The sequence below is a fragment of the Rhinolophus hipposideros genome (assembly GCF_964194185.1).
Source record: "Rhinolophus hipposideros genome assembly, chromosome: 22".
Taxonomy (NCBI): Eukaryota; Metazoa; Chordata; class Mammalia; order Chiroptera; family Rhinolophidae; genus Rhinolophus; species Rhinolophus hipposideros.
In genome coordinates, this window is record NC_138068.1 from 12,131,901 (window position 1) to 12,151,131 (window position 19,231).

The 19,231-nt window shown below is 56.2% G+C and overlaps 1 protein-coding gene across 5 annotated transcripts; it reads left to right on the plus strand.

Annotated features, from left to right (window-relative positions):
• The first annotated feature begins 223 nt into the window (after positions 1–223).
• Positions 224–19,169, plus strand: ZNF335 (zinc finger protein 335). Of its 5 annotated transcripts, none has more exons than XM_081034048.1 (28): positions 224–354; positions 1,026–1,276; positions 2,613–2,853; positions 3,702–3,779; positions 4,023–4,328; positions 4,423–4,551; positions 5,402–5,548; positions 6,839–7,091; positions 7,175–7,352; positions 8,375–8,487; positions 9,898–9,916; positions 10,030–10,146; positions 10,232–10,308; positions 10,392–10,552; positions 11,299–11,531; positions 12,446–12,539; positions 12,678–12,772; positions 14,896–15,155; positions 16,063–16,174; positions 16,254–16,628; positions 17,347–17,489; positions 17,570–17,712; positions 17,801–17,904; positions 17,997–18,074; positions 18,254–18,337; positions 18,425–18,490; positions 18,568–18,649; positions 18,750–19,169. In XM_081034048.1, the coding sequence occupies exons 2-28, from the start codon at positions 1,076–1,078 to the stop codon at positions 18,875–18,877; spliced, it is 4,017 nt and encodes a 1,338-aa protein (XP_080890174.1). In that variant the 5' UTR covers positions 224–354; positions 1,026–1,075; the 3' UTR covers positions 18,878–19,169. The 5 variants fall into 5 exon arrangements, with proteins under 5 accessions (XP_080890174.1, XP_080890176.1, XP_080890178.1 ...); XM_081034050.1 differs by having other exon boundaries at positions 4,426–4,551; XM_081034052.1 differs by lacking the exon at positions 224–354 and having other exon boundaries at positions 627–1,276; positions 3,623–3,779.
• The last annotated feature ends 62 nt before the right edge of the window (positions 19,170–19,231 follow it).

Consider the following 19,231-nt stretch of genomic DNA (forward strand, 5'->3'; position numbering starts at 1 on the left):
GCGGGGCGTCCTCGCCGCGCCCCACCCCGCGGCCCAGGGTAGGGACCCCGCCGGGCCGCGCACGCCACTCCCTGTGTAAGCCTCCACCAGGAGAGAAAGTAGTCCCCACACAACAGCGGGTCCTGCCACCCACACTGGGCGAAATACAAAATCCTAGACTCTCTCCAGACTCGACTATGGTCTTGAGGCCTCGGAGTCGCCTTCCGGGACGCTGGAAACCTGTCTTTCTCCGGGTCGGCGTAGGAAATAGTTCCGGCCTCCGCTAGGCCGGCGGGTCCCTCCGCGGCGGGGGAAAGAAGATGGCGACCTCGTCGATGCCGGAGTCGGAAAGGAACGCGGCTACGAAAGCGTCAGGTTAGCGTCGGGTAGAGTCAGGTCACCCTACTGCACCCTGCCACGAAGTGGGTCCACACTGCGGGGACACCCGGTAGCAAGGTCCCGGCCGGCGGGGCTGTCCGAATAGGGCCCCGGGGTCCCAGGCCCTTTAGTGGCTCTCGCACTTGCCTGAGCGGAAACCCGGCGCCGCCACAAGATGGCGTCGGGCCTGGAGCTCAGGCAGCGCCGGGGACAGCCCTGAGTCGCCAGGCCCCGGGACTGTAGCTGTCAGCCCCCTCCGCATGGGAACTAGGGGAGGGGGGAGCGAGCTACTGACCAAGGGGGCCTTTGGGCTGTACCACCGACCCAGCACCCGGGGGGACGCGGGGGGCCGAAGGGCTGAACCACTGAGCCCGGACAGGGCCCTTAGAGGGAACCACACTGCGGGAATCGTGGAGGGGAGGAGAGAAGGGTCATACCGGCCATTGACCACCCTCCCGGGGATGGGGAAGAGCCCTAGACTGGGAGGCAAGGCTTCTCGGTCCCGTTTTCCCGAAGCTCCCCTCTCGACACACGAGAAAGCCCCGCCCCGTCGGAGACTCAGTCTTTGCGTCTGCAAAATGGGCACATGGGTGCAGCCGGGTGGGCCGTGGTTGCGGGCGCCAGTAAAGTGGCCCACCTGTATTAGCCCCCGTCACCTCTTCTCTCAGAGTGAAGGCTCCAGACCCTGCGTCTCCCGTCAGGCGGCACCCCTGAGTCGATGGAGGAGAACGAAGTGGAGAGCAGTAGCGACGCGGCCCCTGGGCCGGGCCAGCCAGAGGAGCCCTCTGAGAGCGGCTTGGGTGTGGGCACCTCAGAAGCCGTGTCCGCCGACAGCAGCGACGCCGCAGCCGCCCCAGGGCTGGCGGAGGCCGACGACTCTGGCGTTGGGCAAAGCTCGGACCGTGGCAGCAGCTCTCTGGTATGGACCATGCTGGCCGGCGTGGGTGGAGGCAGGGGCCACAGGCAGCAGTGCCTAATAGCCAAGGGGAAGCAGCCATCAAGGCTGGCTTATAAATAATACTTGATTTTGTGAGTCACAGAGATCATGCCAAAGCTCTTAACATCCATTTATCTCATTTAAGCCTCGTGTCTTGTAAGGCACATACCACTCTTTTCCACGTCTTACAGAAAAGGAAACTGAGGCACAGCGCACTGACAGAGCCAAGATTCAAATCTAGACTGTGGTCTTACCCACTGACTCTCTCTATTCTCTGCCTTCAGTCTTTGAGATACAGGTGCCCTGGTTCAAGTCTTGGCCCTGCCTCTGATTTCACGGAGTATCTCTTTGAGCCTCAGTGTTCTGGTCTTTAAAATGGAGCAGGAATACCTGCTTCTGAGGGTGCTCTGTTGTGAACTCCCACCAGACATTTTCTTGGAAATGCCTTTTAAACCCATCTCCTTCTGACTCTGCCACTTCCCTAGCTCCCTAGTGATCTTGAGCAAACTACCCAACTTCTAGCTCTCAGTTTTCTCATCTGTAAAGTGAGAATGGTGAATATACCTGCCTCAGTAGGGCTTTTATGAGGATTGAATTAATATGTCCAAAGCAATTAAAACAGAGCTCAGCACATAGTAAATACTCAATGAGTATTAGCCATCACCATTGTTATTATCTGCAAAATAGTGATCATTTTCAAAACATCACATTGTAGAGACGCAAAACAATGGCCTCCACTTTGGAGTCCAGCTGTTTTATTAATTCAGCAGAGATGGGCCTACCAGGTGCCCAGCAGGCATTGGACCCTGGGGATACAGCAGGAGACACATATGGACACATATGGTCTCAGCTATTATGGAGGGTACAGTCAGACCTGGGAGATATTACACTGCAGCATTAATAGTGCTCTGATGGGGGAACACAGGTCTGCAGCACTGAGGTGGAGAGGTCCTAACTTGGCCTTCAAGCTCAGGGTTGGCTTCCTAGAAAAGGTACCAGCTAAATGGCAGTGAGAAAGCTGGGTAGGAGATAGCCGTGGTGCACTGCTGGGAAGCATTTCAGGCAGAGAGAACAGCTTATTCAAAAGCCCAGTGAAAATAGTTTCACCTCACTGTGGTGTGGGGGATGTGGGGCCATTTCTCTGACCAGAGCCAGGGAGCTCTGGAGGGCTTCTTGCACTGGTCTTCAGTGGGGCAAAGGGTGTGGGTGACTCCTCTCACCATGTCCTTGAGCCAAGCAGCTCCATCTAGTGGGTGGCAGCCTGCCCTGCCCCATCCCGGCTCCTAAACTCCCCCCCTCTCTCTTTCCTGTCCCCTAGGAGGAGGTATCTGAGAGCAGCTCCAGCACGGACCCCCTGCCCCATGGCTACCTCCCTGATTCATCTTCTGTGTCCCATGGTCCAGTGGCAGGGGTGACAGGTGGCCCCCCAGCCCTGGTGCACTCCAGCGCACTCCCAGACCCCAACATGCTGGTATCTGACTGCACGGCTTCTTCCTCGGACCTGGGCTCAGCCATCGACAAGATCATTGAGTCCACCATTGGGCCTGACCTCATCCAGAGTGAGTCAGGCAGAGGGTGGCAAGAGTCGGCCCCTTGGGGTTTCCCTGCAGAGTCCAGCAGGACCAGCTATGCCCCCCTGAGCAGTGCGAACTGCGGCAGACCACCCTGCCACTCTGAATATATAACAGGCCTCATAGTGGGAAATGCTGTGAGATTGAATGAGATAGCAGTATCACGTTCTTAGCATAGTGCCTAGCAGGGGATAAGTGCTCAATAAATACAGAAACAGTAACACCTAACTTTGTACTGGGGTCTGTTCTAAACACCTTACCTCCAGTAGCTCATTAATTGTCCCAGGAACCCCAACAGGGAGGTCCTATTATTATCCTCACAGTGTAGATGAGAAATCTGAGGCACAGAGGATATAAAATATTTACCCATTGTCAGCAGCAAGTGTTGGGCCATGAGATCAGACAGTCTGACCCCAGAGCTTGTGTTCATGATGTAACATGCTGTATTTTCTATTAAGGATGCGTGTAAAGGCCATAGCACCTGGAAAAGTCCTGGGATGGTCTGGAAAGCCAACCCTAAGACAGTGGTGTAGGAGCTGGGCTTTGACCTTGGGGAAGTTTGGAGAAGAAGGGGGTGCGTCTCCAGGTTTAGTGGTCAAAGGTGGGGCAGCTGAGGGAGCTGTGGCATCTGTGTGACTGTGGACCAGCTACTGGACACGCATAGCACACAAACCAGACCTCCCAATAGCCCTGTCCTGGGGGGTAGGGGGTGGGGGAAGAAACTGAAACTCAGAGGGGCGACAAAGCTGGTTGACAGTCACGCAGGTGAGCCAGAATGAGTGGCAGTGACAGTTGTCATCATCGGCTGGGAATTCCATCCCCACATCTCTGCCCAGGCTGCATCACTGTGACCAGTGCTGAGGATGGTGGGGCCGAGACCACACGGTACCTGATCCTGCAGGGACCAGATGAGGGTAAGATCCCAGGCTCCAGACCCGGGGGGCCCTGCAGTGGACAGGGGAGTGAGAGAGGTTTTGCCACAAACTCACTGTGTGACCTTAACGGGTTATCTGCTGCTCTGGGCCTCAGTTTCCCCACGTTACTCTGGTAGGGAGTGTGGTTCCGGTATCCCCAGGCCTGCCTGAGAGGGACAGCAGGAGCTCGTGGCCAACCTCCCCCTCCACTCCCTTGCCTCTGATTCCCTCACCCACCCCCAGGTGCCCCCATGGCATCGCCAATGTCCAGTTCCACCCTGGCCCACAGCCTGGCAGCCATCGAGGCCCTGGCCGACGGCCCCACGTCCACATCCACGTGCCTAGAGCCGCCTGAAGAGGCACAGGGTGGGCCCAGCTCCCCAGCACAGCCGCCCCCAGCTTCTGGCACAGAGGAGCCAGACCTACAGAGCCTGGAGGCCATGATGGAGGTGGTGGTAGTGCAGCAATTCAAGTGCAAGATGTGCCAGTACCGGAGCAGCACCAAGGCCACACTCTTGCGCCACATGCGGGAGAGGCACTTCCGCCCAGGTGCGTTGACAGCAGCCTCCCTGGCTGGGGGGTGCTGCACAGGGCGGGGCGGGGTGCCGAGAGCCAGACGTGGAAGCTTGTCTCACCCCCTCAGCAGCAGCAGCTGGTAAGAAGGGACGTCCACGGAAGTGGGGCACCTCGACCAAGACCCAGGAGGAAGAGGCGCCAGAGGAGGAAGACGACGATGACATCATGGACGCCGGTGCCATTGATGACCTGGAGGGTAGGCCACCACGGCTCCCAGGCCCCCACCCCCGTCTATACGTGCTGAGCTCCTTCTGGCCCATGGAGAGCCAGGGGAAAGGACCTGGCACACATGCAGCCGTGCTGCCTTCACTATATGACAGGAGTGGGTCTCTGGGACAAGGACCTCTGTGCAGTTGTGCCGGCTGTGCACTGAGAAAGCACGTGTAAGAGGGCCGCGTTCACATTTGTCCAACGGAAATAGAAGGCATGCCACATATGTAGTTTTCTCTTGTTTTGTAGCCTTGCTTTTTTTTTAAGTAAAAAGATGAGATTAAGTTTAATCATACTACGTTTTATTTAGCCAATATGCCTAAAATATTATTTCAACATGCAGTTATTGTAAAAATTATTAGTGAGCTATTTTACTCTTTTTCCTATTCATTTTTGGAACTCCAGCGTGTGTTTTACACTTAGTTGTGTCTCAGTTTAGGCGAGGCATATTTTAAGGGCTCAATAGCCACATCGGCCAGTGGCTCCTGTGTTGTCGTAGACTCCGTGTCTTGCACAGTCATAGAGATTGTAGACCTGAATGTTTAATTCAGCTATTTTCTAACAGTGGCTGTAAAGTGTCTTGAGGAAGGGGCACCTTTTTCCACTTCACAGCCACGTGCTGTATAAGCCAGTGGTAGGTGTCAGGAAAGGACTGCAGTGGCCTGGAGAGGGATATGCACAGTCAGCCTGGGGGACATCAGGAGGGCTGTCTGAAGGAGGCGTCACTACTGGGCTTGAGGAAGGAATGGGCCTCTTCCCTGGAGAGCGGGGCAAGGGATCAAGACGGAAAGAGTGGATCCAGTGCTGATGCCCACCTCCTCTTACGATCCCCACAGAGGACAGCGACTACAATCCAGCCAAAGACGAGCCCCGGGGCCGGCAGCTACGACCCCAGCGACCCACTCCCAGTACGCTGAGACCCCGAAGGAGACCTGGCCGACCCCGGAAGCTGCCTTTCCTGGAGACCTCTGACCTCCCAGATGGTGAGACTTGGTCATGGGAGGGGCCGTGTGGGTGGGGCCAAGGGGTGGGCTCCTTTGCTGTTTGCTTCTGTGGAGCCCTGGGGACTGAGTGTGCTGTGCAGGGCAGCACGTCCCAAAGTTTCAAACCAGGTGACCTGCAGGCCTCCTTGTAAAGGGGAAATCCCTCACAGACCAGGCTTGAGAAACCCTGATCTAAGAAACGATGTATCAGCTTTATGGAAAAGCTTTTCAGTGGTAAGTTGTCACAGCCCAGGAGGAGGTTGAGTCTTTATAGCTGGACTAATAAGATGAGTTTTAAGTATTAGTACTGAAATGAGAACAAGGCTGAGGCCTGAAACTGTCCAAGGAGCACCGGCTTAGAGCATTACAGGCTGGGGACAGGAATGACCCGTCATGGGAGTACATGCCAGCTCTGCCACCTGCTAGCTGTGTGACCTGGAACATGTTCCTTTGCTTCTTGAATCTCCTGTTCCCTTTTTGTGAATGTACGTGACAGCACCTGCCTCTTCGAATTGCTTTAAGGTGTAAATATACACAAAAAAGCACATGGTAGCTGTCTTTGTACATGTAGTTGAGGGGGGATTGTTACCTTTTTCAGTCTCCTTTTTAAAATAACTTTTTACTGAGTTATGTGTATGGAAAAGCACACGTGTCCTAAGTGCACAGCTCAGTGAATTTTCACAAAGTGACTATACCTGTATAACCTAGCACCCCAATCAAGAAACAGGACATGACCAGCATTGCCTGTATCATTTTTGGTTTTTAAAACATATTGAAATACTATCGATGTGTTTGAATAGATAATACTCCCATCTGTCCTCCAGCTACCCGGCATCCCTAGGGAAAACCAACGTTAAAGTGTAGCTGTTGCTGCCCAGACTGAGTGTCCTCTGAGGTCAGTAGAGCAGCAGTTGTCATCTCCGTTTGCCAAACGGGGCAGATGAGACCCAGAGAGGGAGTGGCTTTGCCTGAGGACACACAGCAAGTCATTGACAGAGCTGAACCTAGCGCACAGGTCTCCTGGCTGGGAGGTCCCCAGCTGTCTTGCTGCTGCTCCAGACGGTCACATTTAAGTCATGCTGTGCTAATAGCATGTCAGCTACAGGAGGGGCGTGTGTGTCCACGCTGCCCTCTAACTGTGTACGGGCTGTCTGCGTCTGTCCCGTGACCTGAAGTGCCAGTCAGTGGATTGTGACAGTGTGGGGGGGCATGTTTAGGCCGGGCTCTGTCACAGCCGCCCACCTCTGTCCTCTGTGGTGGCTGATTTGTGACCTGGCATGTCCGTGGCAGGTGTGGAAGCAGAGCCTCTAGTGAGTTCCCAGAGGGGACAGAGCACTGCAGAGCCGCAAGACCCCGAGGCACCCAGCTCCTCAGGTTCAGGGCGCCTGGTAGCCCTGGGCAAGGCCGCCAGGGTTCCCGTGGAGCCCAGCGTGAACCAGTCAGATGCAGAGAACGCAGCGCCCTCCTGCCAGGAGGAGCCCGACACCCCACCCCGCCGCCGTGGCCGACCCTCCAGGCGCTTCCTCGGCAAGAAATACCGCAAGTACGTGGAGCAGTGGTGAGGGTCGGGGAGGCCGCTGGGTGGCTGCAGCCCAGCCAGACCTCTGCACCACACCCTCCTGACAGGTATTATTACAAGTCACCCAAACCACTTCTGCGACCCTTCCTGTGCCGCATCTGCGGCTCCCGCTTCCTGTCCCATGAGGACCTGCGCTTCCACGTAAACTCCCATGAGGCTGGAGACCCCCAGCTCTTCAAGTGCTTGCAGTGCAGCTATCGCTCCCGCCGCTGGTCCTCGCTCAAGGTGGGAGTCACAGCTGGGAAGAAGGAGAGCAGCTGGGAAGAGAAAGGTGCTGGGCATGGGGAGGGACAGCGGCTGGACGAGGGAAGGCAGAAGTCCAGAGTGGTTAACAGGGCCTTACCCGGCGCCCATTCCTGCTGCTTTGGCGGGCTCATCTGGGCCGCCATGAGCGGTTTTGCTTGCCCCACGCTGCATGGCTGCTTCGTATCTTCAGGAGTGCCGTTCGCCTGGTGGACATCATAGATTTGCTTGTTGACAGGAGCTGACACATGGCAGTAACGCTGCCTTTATCTGATTCATTATGTTAGAAAGTTTTCCAGCAGATGGCAGCAATGTGTCTCAAGAGAGGGGCTCCTTTTTCTCCTTAACCCAAATGTGCTGCGTGGGGCCACAGTAGCCCTGAGCCGTCTTCTGCTCAGTACCCAGGCCGGTGGGCCACTCATTTCATCCTCACGCAGCTGGAGAAGGTCGTAGGTGTCCATTGTCCCATTTTATCGACCCAGCAAACTGCAGCTTGGCTGGAGCAAAATGAGGCAGCGAGTTGGCCGTCATTGAGGGTAGGGGCATTTTCAAGCCCAGATGGCCAGAGCCCCTGTGCTTTCTGCACGCTGTGCTTCCTCTGTCAGACAGGGATCTATGACCTGGAAGTTGTTCTCTGGAACCCCAACAGTAGGGGGTGGGGAGTGGCTGTCCCATACTGCTGTGGGGAGGGCACTGGCTATGGAGCCGCACTGCTTGGGATCAGCTCCAAATCAGCTCAGCAAGTCACTTCACTTCAAGCCTCAGTTTCCCCCTCTATTCTGAGCCTCAGTTTCCTCCTCTATCAAATTGTCAGTGGGACGACCTGGCACAGAGCAGCTTCTCTCATTGGGGAGAGTCACCAGCCCTCATAGGCTGGGACCCTGGCAGCACTCCCTCGTTCTGTGAGCCTGCTCCTGCCGCAGCTCTAGGGCTGTGGGCACAGGCGAGGTGTGGCAGGAGGGGTGGCAGAGCCCTGGCCCACTGTTCTTTTGCCTCTCTCCCAGGAACACATGTTCAACCACGTGGGCAGTAAGCCCTACAAGTGTGACGAATGCAGCTACACCAGTGTCTACCGGAAAGACGTCATCCGGCATGCAGCCGTGCACAGCCGGGACCGGTCTGTGGGTGTGGGTGGGATGGGGCTGGGTGGGACAGGGGGCCCTGCTCAGGGCCAGCCAGTCACGACACATTGCAGACATCAGAAAGGCAACACGATGCAGCCCAGATCACTTGGCAGTGGCAGGGCCTCGAGGTCTCTTATTCAGTGTCTTCCCTGCTGCGAGCTTTGGTTCCCATCTGTAAAATGGGGACAGTCGTTGCTGGGGGCTTAAGGACACTGTGTACCGAAAGGGGCTCGTAAATGATCTACCGACCTTCCAGACACCAGGTCCACACTCGTCTCTCACGGCACTGAGAGCAGACGTAAGACAAGCAGGTGGCCAAACAAAACTCTTTAGGAGCCTGGTGATACCTCCCTGAATTATAATTAGATGTGCGGCTTCTGGAAGGCGTTAGCTTCACTGGAAGGACCAGGGAGTTGAGTAGAGGTTGGATACAGGGATCTGCAGGGTGGATCTGTTAACAAAAATTCCAAAAGAAATTAAAAAAGCATGTTATTCATCTGACCTGCAAATCAGAGCAAGCTCTCTGTATGAACTGAAGGCTGGGAGGACGGAGAGAAAGGTTGCTAGGGAAACAGGGTTATAAACTTACGTCATTCATTTTATTTTTTTCATATTGCAATATATAAATGTATCAAATCAACACGTACACACCTTACATCATTTGTTTTCTGATTGGTGGGGACAACTGGATTTTTCAACCGTGGGCTGGCTCAGTGGTCAGTCAGTCGGGCTGTGATACAAAAACAATGGGTAACGTGATTAGGCATTTGTCAATGTCCTAGTTCCCATTCAGGCTTGTAGAACAAAAGCTTTTGGGTTATTTATCAACAGAAATCAAACAGCACAAACTGTTCATTCTTCAGGCAGTTTCCAGGTCCAAGAGGCAGAGTCACGCTGTGTAAGCAGCCTCACAGTGGCAGCTGCAAAAATCCAAACACTGGGCCACATATTCTGATGTTAAAGTTCTTTCAAGTCCTCAGATCTTAAACTGTGTTTGTGGAAAAGTCAGCTCCCCAAAATGCTTATAGATTTTCTGTAAAAAAGAAAAAGGAAATGGAGTTCTGCGCCCAAGAAAGATTAGGCGCACCAGGTCTGCTGGTTCAACAGCATTCTTTCCAGCGAGACTCCTCACAGCCTTTAAAGTGCAAATGTATTTTGTGACTTGAGAGAGAAAGGATGCAGCATTCCCAAATGTAGTGGAGTACAGAACCTGCAGTTACCCTCTGAGCATTTCCCCATCGGACTCCAGTTGGGAATGGGGAAATAGCATTCGGAGAGAAACGGGCTTGGGGGGAGAGTAGGGATATTCAGGGCTGAGACTGGGTCTGGGGGCCTGGTGACGCGAGAGGGCCTGGGGTGGTCTTGGGAAATGATGATCTAACTCTTGTGCCTTCCTCCTCCAGGAAGAAGAGGCCAGATCCGGTAAGTCCGGTGCCCTGGCCTGGGAAGGGAGCCTGCTTGTGGGGGGGAGGGTAGGAAGTGAGGTCTCTACCGTTGCCCTTCTCTCCATCCGGCCCTCTCTTGTCCCTCTCCAGACCCCAAAGCTGAGCTCCTTCCCCTGTCCCGTGTGTGGTCGTGTCTACCCCATGCAGAAGAGACTCACACAGCACATGAAGACGCACAGCACTGAGAAGCCTCACATGTGTGACAAGGTGGGTGGAGCCAAGGGCTGGGCCGGGTGGGGGCCCAGGGCCTCCCTGGAGGATCCCACCAGCCACCTCAGCCTGTTCCTTCCAGTGTGGAAAGTCCTTTAAGAAGCGCTACACCTTCAAGATGCACCTGCTCACGCACATCCAGGCTGTCGCCAACCGCAGGTACACCCCTGGGGTGCCCCTGGGGCTGGAACCACGCCCACCTTCGCCCCGCCCTGAGCTGCCCGCCTTCTGACCACCCTCAGGTTCAAGTGTGAGTTCTGTGAGTTTGTTTGCGAGGACAAGAAGGCATTGCTAAACCACCAGCTGTCCCACGTCAGTGACAAGCCCTTCAAATGCAGCTTTTGCCCCTACCGAACGTTCCGAGAGGACTTCCTGCTGTCTCACGTGGCCGTCAAGCACACCGGTCAGGCCAGCCACACTGCTCCCCGTCAGCCCTCAGCTCACCATGGCCCCTAGTCAGACGCTCAGTTCCGTCCTCCTCCCCCTGCAGCTGGAACCCTTCAGTTGTAAAGGGAATCCCTTCTGGGACGGTCACTGTAACGTCAGGGCCACTGCTGTCAGGGTGGCCCTGGGCCAGTCACCCTTTCTGAGTCTTCCTTAGCTGTAAAATGGGGGGATGAGAAGTATCTACCGTATGGGGATGATACAAGCGAGTTCCACTTGTTTCCTGGGCCCTCTGTGCTGGAAGCTGGCGCTAGAGATGGGTCTTAGACACTCCCTGCCCACGGCAGACGAAGCAGCAGAAACGGCATCAACCATATGCTTTTGTACAACAAAAGTTGGTTCTTCTTCTCGGTGCCCAGCCCTCTGGCTGGCACAGCAGGGGAAATTAGAGACAGGAAGCCAGGGGCTCCCTTCACCTGATTCCTGTCTGCCTGGGAACGGGTGGTTCACTCAGGAGAGGGGTGCGTGGTCATGTGACCTTGCACACGGGCACCGGCAGGAAAGCTGTGAGTGCAGAGCGCCAACCTGGGTGTTTCTGTCCTGGCGCACCACCGTGGACAGCGGCAGGTGTTTGCCTGAGCTGGGGAAGTCATCCCGGCAGGGAATCAGGGGGAGAGGCCCTTGGAGTCATGGCAAGGCTTCCCGGAGGGGGCGGGCGACGGGGCGGGCAGGCAGGCGCAAGCATTCCCCCATGTCTGCCTACAGGGGCCAAGCCCTTTGCTTGTGAGTACTGCCACTTCAGCACCCGGCACAAGAAGAACCTGCGCCTGCACGTGAGGTGCCGACACGCAAGCAACTTCGAGGAATGGGGGCGGCGCCACCCTGAGGAGCCCCCGTCTCGCCGCCGCCCCTTCTTCTCTCTGCAGCAGATTGAGGAGCTGAAGCAGCAGCACAGCACGGCCCCTGGACCACCCCCCGGCCCCCCAGGACCTCCCGAGGTAAGTTCAGGCAAGCAGGCAGCAGACAGACCAAAGGGGCCTGGGGGCGTGGACCAGGACCACAGTGCGACGTTGCCTCTCCCAGCGTCCTCATTGGCACCTTGGGGCAGTAAAGTGATCCCCGCCTCTGGATTGTGGTAAAAAGCAGCTGAGGCCACATACCTGATCAAAGCTGAGAATAGGGGTGGCTTTCCAGTGCTAGTAATAGAGAGTGGAAATACTAGCAACTTAATTGTGCCAATAGTTTATTGTTCTCTCATGTACAAGAGGTCTCAAGGTCGGCATTCCAGGCTGCTGCAGCAGCTCTGGTCAATCACCAGGGACCAAGCTCTCTCCGTAGTTTGTCCTAGCCTTCTTAGGCATATGACTTCCATCTTTGTGGTTGTCTCCTGGTTCCATATAGCTGCAGGAGCTCCCGCCTTCCTAGCTACATCCGAAGCAAGGACAGGAGGCAGAGAAGGGGAAAGAGCAGAAAGGATGCCTGCCCTCTATTCGTCTGTCTTCCTCGTGAACTTTGCCAGAAGGCCCTGCTCAGCCATATGGCCACACTTTCCCTAACTGCAAGGGAGGCCGAGAAATAGAGTCCTGTAGTTGAGTGTGTTGCCTCCCTATTCCCCCACCAAAAGATGGACCATCACAGTGTGCTGGTAGAACACAGGCTCTGGAATCAGACAGTCTCACGTTCAGTCCCAGTCCTGCTACTTACTAGCTGTGGGATAGTAAACCAGACACCTGACCTCCCTGCACCTCAGCCAGTTCATCTGTGGCGTTGAGCTGCTAAATATCTTGAAAAGTGGTTGTGAAAATGAAACAAGCCAACAGATAGAAAGCGCTCCACACACAAGAGGTGCTCAGTAAATGGCCTTGAATCTGAGCTGCCCTCACTCAGGGTTGGCCATATCCCCACTCCACAGGCCCCCCCAGAGACAGCACCTTTCCAGTCAACTGAGACCCCCCCACTGCTCTGTTCTGATACCCTGGGTGGCGCCACCATCATCTACCAGCAAGGTGAGCTCTGCGGGAGGGTGGGAAGCAGGGCGCTAGGCAGGGGAAGGGGTCGTGCTGGTGGGGGCTGCAGGATGGGGAGCAGGACATTGGGTATCAGTTTTCTAGCCTTTTCTAAGGCTCAGGTCCCGCCCAACCCAGGAGCTGAGGAGTCAACTGCCATGGCCACACAGACCGCCTTGGATCTGCTGCTGAACATGAGTGCTCAGCGGGAGCTGGGGGGCGCTGCCCTGCAGGTGAGCCATCTGGGGTCCTCCTCCCCTGCCCAGTTTCCTTAGGTACCAGCTCTGCGCTGGACACTGGGAGAAGAGCAATGAAGGAGATGTGCCCCACACTTAGGGAGCTCCCAGTTAGTGGGGGAGACAGATTCACTGACACCTAGTGGGCACACGCACAGGAGCGGGACCAGCTATGCCCGGAAGGCCCCAGGAGGGCAGGGAGGGCAGAGGCTCTCCCTCCACTCTCCAGATTCACCAGCGTCTTCTGCCATGCTGAGCAGTGAGCACCGCTCCCTTTGCCTACTGGGGCCCTGTTCTCATGTGGTTTTCGCCTTGTTCTTCGGCCACCCTGTACCTGTGGGTCTGAGCTAGCTGCCCGTCTGGCCTCGTGCCCTCATTCTTGACACCTCCTACAGCCTGGGGACTCCCGAGGCTTCTCGCGCTCAGACCTCCCACCTGTCCGGGTGCCACAAGCCCGCATACCCTTCCCCAGTTCATCGTCGTTCCTTCTCTCTCCTCCACCCAGCTGTCCAGGGTCACCTTCACCCCTGCCTCCCTTCCCCCTGCATCTCCCTGCACTTCTCAAAGGCAGGGAGAAGTGTGCACCGCCTGTCTCCCAGCCTCTTGAAAAGATGTAGTGTGTATTTGAGATAAATCCCAGGGACTTGGAGCAATAATGTGCTGTCCCGGGGCACATAAAACTCTATGGTGGAGGGAGCCTGGTGTTGGACATGGATATCTTCATAGGATTTAGCTCTTGGCTTTTAGGGGTGTAGCGAAGTTTTACATTTTTAAATAGTTAAATCTATACATCAGTCTTTTATCATTTTTTGCCTTTGGTATCATCCCCAGGAAGGCCTTCATCCCGTGACTATATAAACATCGATTTGTACTTTCTTCCTAGGGTTTCATTTTTTACATTAAATCTTACTCCAATTTATTTTTAGTGTATACAGAAAAGTAGGGGACTTAATTTTTTTCCAAAAGTTGTCCTAGCGCAATATATCGAATAATCTTCCCCAATGGTTGGAAATGTCCCCTTTATCATGCTCTAGATTCCCACGTGCATAGGAGTCTCTTTCTAGACATTCTAGTTATCTGTCTGCTCTTCTCAATGTTAGTATCGTGCATTTCGGGTTTTTTTTTTTTCTGATTAAAGTATATGCTTGTAAAGAAGAACCCCATAATAAATGTTAATAAAAGTTCAGCACATAAGATGTAAGTCCTTAATCTTCCTCCCTTCCCTCAGGTAACCACTGTTAACAGGTTAATGAGCGTTTTTCCAGTTTTGTCCGTGTGCATGCGAACACAGCCCTTTTGTTCCTTAAACTGGGATCACACTATTTGTTGTGACCACCTGTCTGTTTTTCCCTCTGCCGTGCGGAGGCACGGGCTGCCAGCACACGCACATCTCCCTGACATCCGCACGTCACGTCTCCACACCCTCATCGTACACGTGCTGATGTTTAGTCAGTCCTTCGCTGCTTGGGTTGTGTCCAGTTTTCATTCACATAGTTTTCATTCACACTATAGCTCTTAACATCTCTTAACATCTCTGTCATGATATTCCCACCCCAGGATTATAAAAATACTTCTCCACATTTTCTCTTCATGTATTTAGAGTTTTATTATTACATTGCAGTCTTTAATCCATTGGAAGCAGACTTTGGAGTAAGATGTGAGGTCGAGCTTTTTTTATTTCTTAAATGGTTTGCCGCTTGTACCTTTACTTCAAGATTTCTCAACCTTGGCGCTTTGGGCCAGATAAGTCTTTGTTGTAGGGGCCATCCTGTGCATTGTGGGATGTTTAGCAGCCCTGACCTTTGCCCCCTAGATGCCAGTAGCACCACCCCCTTCCAATTGTGACAACCAATAAATAGCTCCAGGCATTCCCCAGTGCCTGTGAGGGGCAGTACCACTCTACCCTATTCTTGTTCAATCTGTTTCCAGTAGCTGGGTGGCATTTGGAAATCCAGGGTGTTTTGGAAAGAACACACAATTGGGTTGTGCACATGAGTGGTGGCAGCACTGGGTCTAGCCAGAGCCCAGGTGAGCTTTGAGGCCCTGAGCTAGAGAAGGACCTTGAACACCAGCTCCTCTTTCACAGACCCTGCTCAAAATACCCATTGGTGCCATTGCAGGTGGCCGTGGTGAAGTCGGAGAGTGCGGAGGCTGAATTAGCACCCCCTGGTGGGCAGCCCTCCCCAGCAAGTGCCCCTCCACAAGTGGTCACCCTCCACGTGGCAGAGCCGGGGGGCGGTGTGGCAGCCGACAGCCAGCTAGGCCCCCCTGACCTGCAGCAGGTCACCCTGGCACCCGGTCCATTTGGGGGGGCTGGCTACAGTGTCATCACGGCACCCCCTATGGAAGAGGGGACATCAGCTCCTGGCACTCCTTACAGGTAAGACCTGCCACCTGCAAGGCATACTATGGGGAAGCAAGGGAGGACACTGCCCATCCAGTCCTAGTTGGCAGGAGGTAGAAATCCTAATACAAGTAAAATGATTGGGCTGTAAGGAAGTCGTACCCTTCTCAGGTCAGAAGCTACTATCTTTTGGCCACTTAGGTGTTCCAGGCACTTGCCATTTGTGAACTCGCCTAAGCCATCCCCATGAGATCCACCTTTCCTCAATTTATAAATGAGGAAACAGGCCAGGGAGGTTAAAGAACTCTCTTGAGGTCAGATATGCAGTAGGTGAGGATTTTCTGAACTCTGCTCCCTTTGATTCCAAAACCCAAGCGCTCTTTGTTCTGGATGATTCTTGATGTGTTTTCCAGCTCTGACCTTCAGAGCATGCTCAGCCTCCTTGCTGTCCTCCGAGGCCTGGAAGCTGCACTCAGCTTCCTCCACACTGAGCGAGTTTGGGGTGGAAATGTTTCTATTTTGCGTTGACCGAACCCCTGGGCAGTCTAAGGAAGCTCTGAATCCAAGTACCAAACTGTTCGGCTGGGATGCGAGTCGGGATGGCTGGGCCAGCGCCTGGGCAGCCGTCTCAGCACCTGCCCTATTGTCTGTAATGCGGGTCCTCGTCAGCCCTGCGTCCCTTGCTTAGCCAGACTTACGCTGCACCCCGGGCCCTCCGCCTCGACGCCCCTTACCGCTTGTGAGCCAGACAACACTCTGGACACAGGCTCACCGTTTACAGAAGAGACAGTGGAGGTTCGACTGGTAAAGGGCCGAGCCAGGATTCACTCCAGGGGTCCATCTGCGGTCTAGTCACCCCTCAGTTGGTGACTTTCTGGGGACTCGTGTGGGCCTCTGTCCCTTCCTGTAACCCTGACTCACCACCCCCTTCCCGCTCCCACAGCGAGGAGCCCCCAGGGGAGGCAGCCCAGACGGTGGTTGTGAGTGACACTCTGAAAGAAGCCGGCACACACTACATCATGGCAGCCGACGGGACGCAGCTGCACCACATCGAGGTGAGGCTGGGGCGCCCACCCCACCCCATTTGCATCCCTCCGTCCCCCCTCAGCACCTCATGCTCCCCTCTCTCCACAGCTGACCACAGATGGCTCCATCTCCTTCCCAAGTCCTGACGCCCTGGCCTCTGGAGCCAAGTGGCCCCTGCTGCAGTGTGGGGGGCCGCCCAGAGACGACCCTGAGCCCCCGTCTCCAGCCAGGACCCATCGGCTAGGGGATCCCCAGGGCTCTGCCTCCCCACCCCCTGCAGCCAGCAAAGCCCTGGGCCTGGTAGTGCCCCCCTCGCCGCCAGCTGCAGCCACTGCATCATCAAAGAAGTTTTCCTGCAAGATCTGTGCAGAGGCCTTCCCTGGCCGAGCGGAGATGGAGAGTCACAAACGGGCCCACGCCGGGCCCGGTGCCTTCAAGTGCCCTGACTGCCCCTTCAGCGCCCGCCAGTGGCCCGAGGTCCGGGTAGGTGCCGCCCTGTGCCTCGGCTGGCACTCGCTTGTGTCACAAACCTGGACTGAGCACCGCTTCCCCCCCCAAGCCAGCCCTCTGCTCTCCTCTAGTCAGAGATGACTCAGCAAGGCTCTCGGTGCTCAGTCAGGGATGGGGGTGGGGGAGATGGGACGACGTGACTGATGCCAGCATCTCCTGAGTGAATGAGTGCATAGCAGAGCACACACAGGGAACAAGTCACGTGGACTTGGGGTGCTGGGAGATGTCACAGGGGGGGTGTGGCAGCATGAGGTGTGCTTAGGGAAATTCAAGGTGTTGCGAGAGTATGGAGGGTGCACAGTTCAAGGGAGGTTCCAGGGCTGCTTCACAGTCATTTGGGGGGCTCCCTCCCTTCACCCCAGGATTTCCAGTCTTCAGATCTGACCACGCACTGGATCCTCAAAGCATGAGTGAGGGAGCAGGGCCGAGCCCTAGAATCAGGGATGGGAGAGACCTCAGAGGGCCCCTCATCTGAACCTGTGCAGTACATAGGGGTAAACTGAGTCTGAGAACAGTGACAGGATTTTCCAAGGAACCTCATGGTGGAGCCTATGGCTTTTCTCTCTTAAGCTTGGTCTGGTTTGCACTTTTTACCCAGCTCCTCCCAGGTCACTTCAGAGGACAGGTTCCCTGACGGCTGTGTGTGGAGCTGTGCTGACCCAGCTAACGCCCAACTCTGTCTCTTCCACAGGCCCACATGGCACAGCACTCGAGCCTGCGGCCCCACCAGTGCAGCCAGTGCAGCTTTGCCTCCAAGAACAAGAAGGACCTGCGGCGACACATGCTAACCCATACCAATGAGAAGCCTTTTTCGTGCCACCTCTGCGGGCAGCGGTGAGGCTAGGTTCAGGTGGGCTGGCGCTGCTGGGCATGCAGGGTGGGGCCACCCCTGATCCTTCATCCCTCCCTTGCAGTTTCAACCGGAATGGGCACCTCAAGTTCCACATCCAGCGGCTACATAGTCCCGACGGGAGAAAGGCAGGGACCGCTACTGCCCAGGCCCCAGCCCAGACCATCATCCTGAACAGCAATGACGACACACTGGCCGCCCTGCACAGTGAGCCGCCCCAGGGGCCCCGGGGTGAGCCGGGCACTCGAGCCACTGGCCCTGGAGCCCGAGTGAGCACGCTTTCCTCTCTGCCCAGCCGCACTCCAGTCCAGTCACGGAGTCCTGGGCGCCGAGCAGCTGCAGCAGGCGCTGGGCCAGGAACACCTCATCGTGGCCCAGGAGCAGACGGTGAGCGATCAGGTGAGAGCCTGGGTTGGGGCCCTGCTGGCGGGTCAAAGGCAGGGGTGGGGGCGCATGGAAAGCTAAGGTTAGAGCTGGCTCGGCCCTGGCAGGAGGAAGCCACCTACATCCAAGAGATCACCACCGCAGATGGCCAGACGGTACAGCACCTGGTGACCTCTGACAACCAGGTGAGCTGTGGCTGAGCGCCCCCTCCGAGGCCCCCCTTTGGGGAGGGACACCCCTCCCATGGTGTGCTTGCAGTTGCCACTGCTGGTGGTGCGTGTCCCTGGCGCCCCCGCTCTGCCACCCTCGCGGAGCTCCTGGTGAGTGGGGCCCCAGCGCCTGCCTGCTCTCCACCGTTTTTCAGGTGCAGTACATCATCTCCCAGGACGGAGTCCAGCACCTGCTGCCCCAGGAATATGTTGTGGTCCCCGAGGGCCATCACATCCAGGTAGTCGGGACCCGGGGCGAGGGTGGAGAGTGGGGGAGGGACGCACAGCCTCCTCCTGGGATCACTGGCTTGGCTTCCTCTCTCCAGGTACAGGAAGGCCAGATCACACACATCCAGTATGAACAAGGGGCCCCGTTCCTTCAGGAGTCCCAGGTAGGGCCCTTGGGGGACCAGGTGGAACATGGGCAGGGCCCCTCCAAGGCCACATCTCATTGGCTTCTCCCCTCCAGATCCAGTACGTGCCTGTGTCCCCAGGCCAGCAGCTCGTCACACAGGCCCAGCTCGAGGCCGCAGCACACTCAGCTGTCACAGGTATGGGCCTGGCCCCTGTGGACCATGGGCGCCCGGGACCCAGGCCTCGCTTCGAGGGCCTCAGGCTCACCATCCTCCCCCACCCCCCACCCCCCGGCAGCAGTGGCCGATGCTGCCATGGCGCAAGCCCAGGGCCTGTTTGGCACAGAGGAGGCAGTGCCTGAACACATCCAACAGCTGCAACACCAGGGGATCGAGTACGACGTGATCACCCTCACCGACGACTGAGCCCCAGGGGCCCAACGCACACCACGGATATTGGGCCAGCCCTTCTGGGGGTCGGGGGGCCCCATGGGGACTCCCTGCTCCACCTAGGGTCTCCAGATACTGGGCAGCCAGCCATCCTGTCACTCCAAGGGAGCCAGACCTGTGCTGTAGGGGTTGGGGGACAGCCATGGGCCCCAGCCAGGATATGCTGGGTGCCCCAGCCTGCAGGCAGGCTTTGGGAGAGAAATTTATTTTTGTTTGGATGGACCCACTGGCCCCTCAGTGTCAATAAAGGGACCAGAGTCCAGCCCTGGCCAGCTCACTTTGTCCACTTGCTGCTACAGCCTGAAGCAGGCAAGCACTTGGGGAGCAGCA

Excerpts from the sequence above, each read along its gene's own strand:
- ZNF335 (XM_081034048.1), top strand. The coding sequence starts at position 1,076 with ATGGAGGAGAACGAAGTGGAGAGCAGTAGCGACGCGGCCCCTGGGCCG. Across the intron at positions 3,780-4,022 it reads CCTGCAGGGACCAGATGAGG|GTGCCCCCATGGCATCGCCA; the intron begins GTAAGATCCCAG and ends ACCCACCCCCAG. Across the intron at positions 17,713-17,800 it reads CACACTGGCCGCCCTGCACA|CCGCACTCCAGTCCAGTCAC; the intron begins GTGAGCCGCCCC and ends CTCTCTGCCCAG.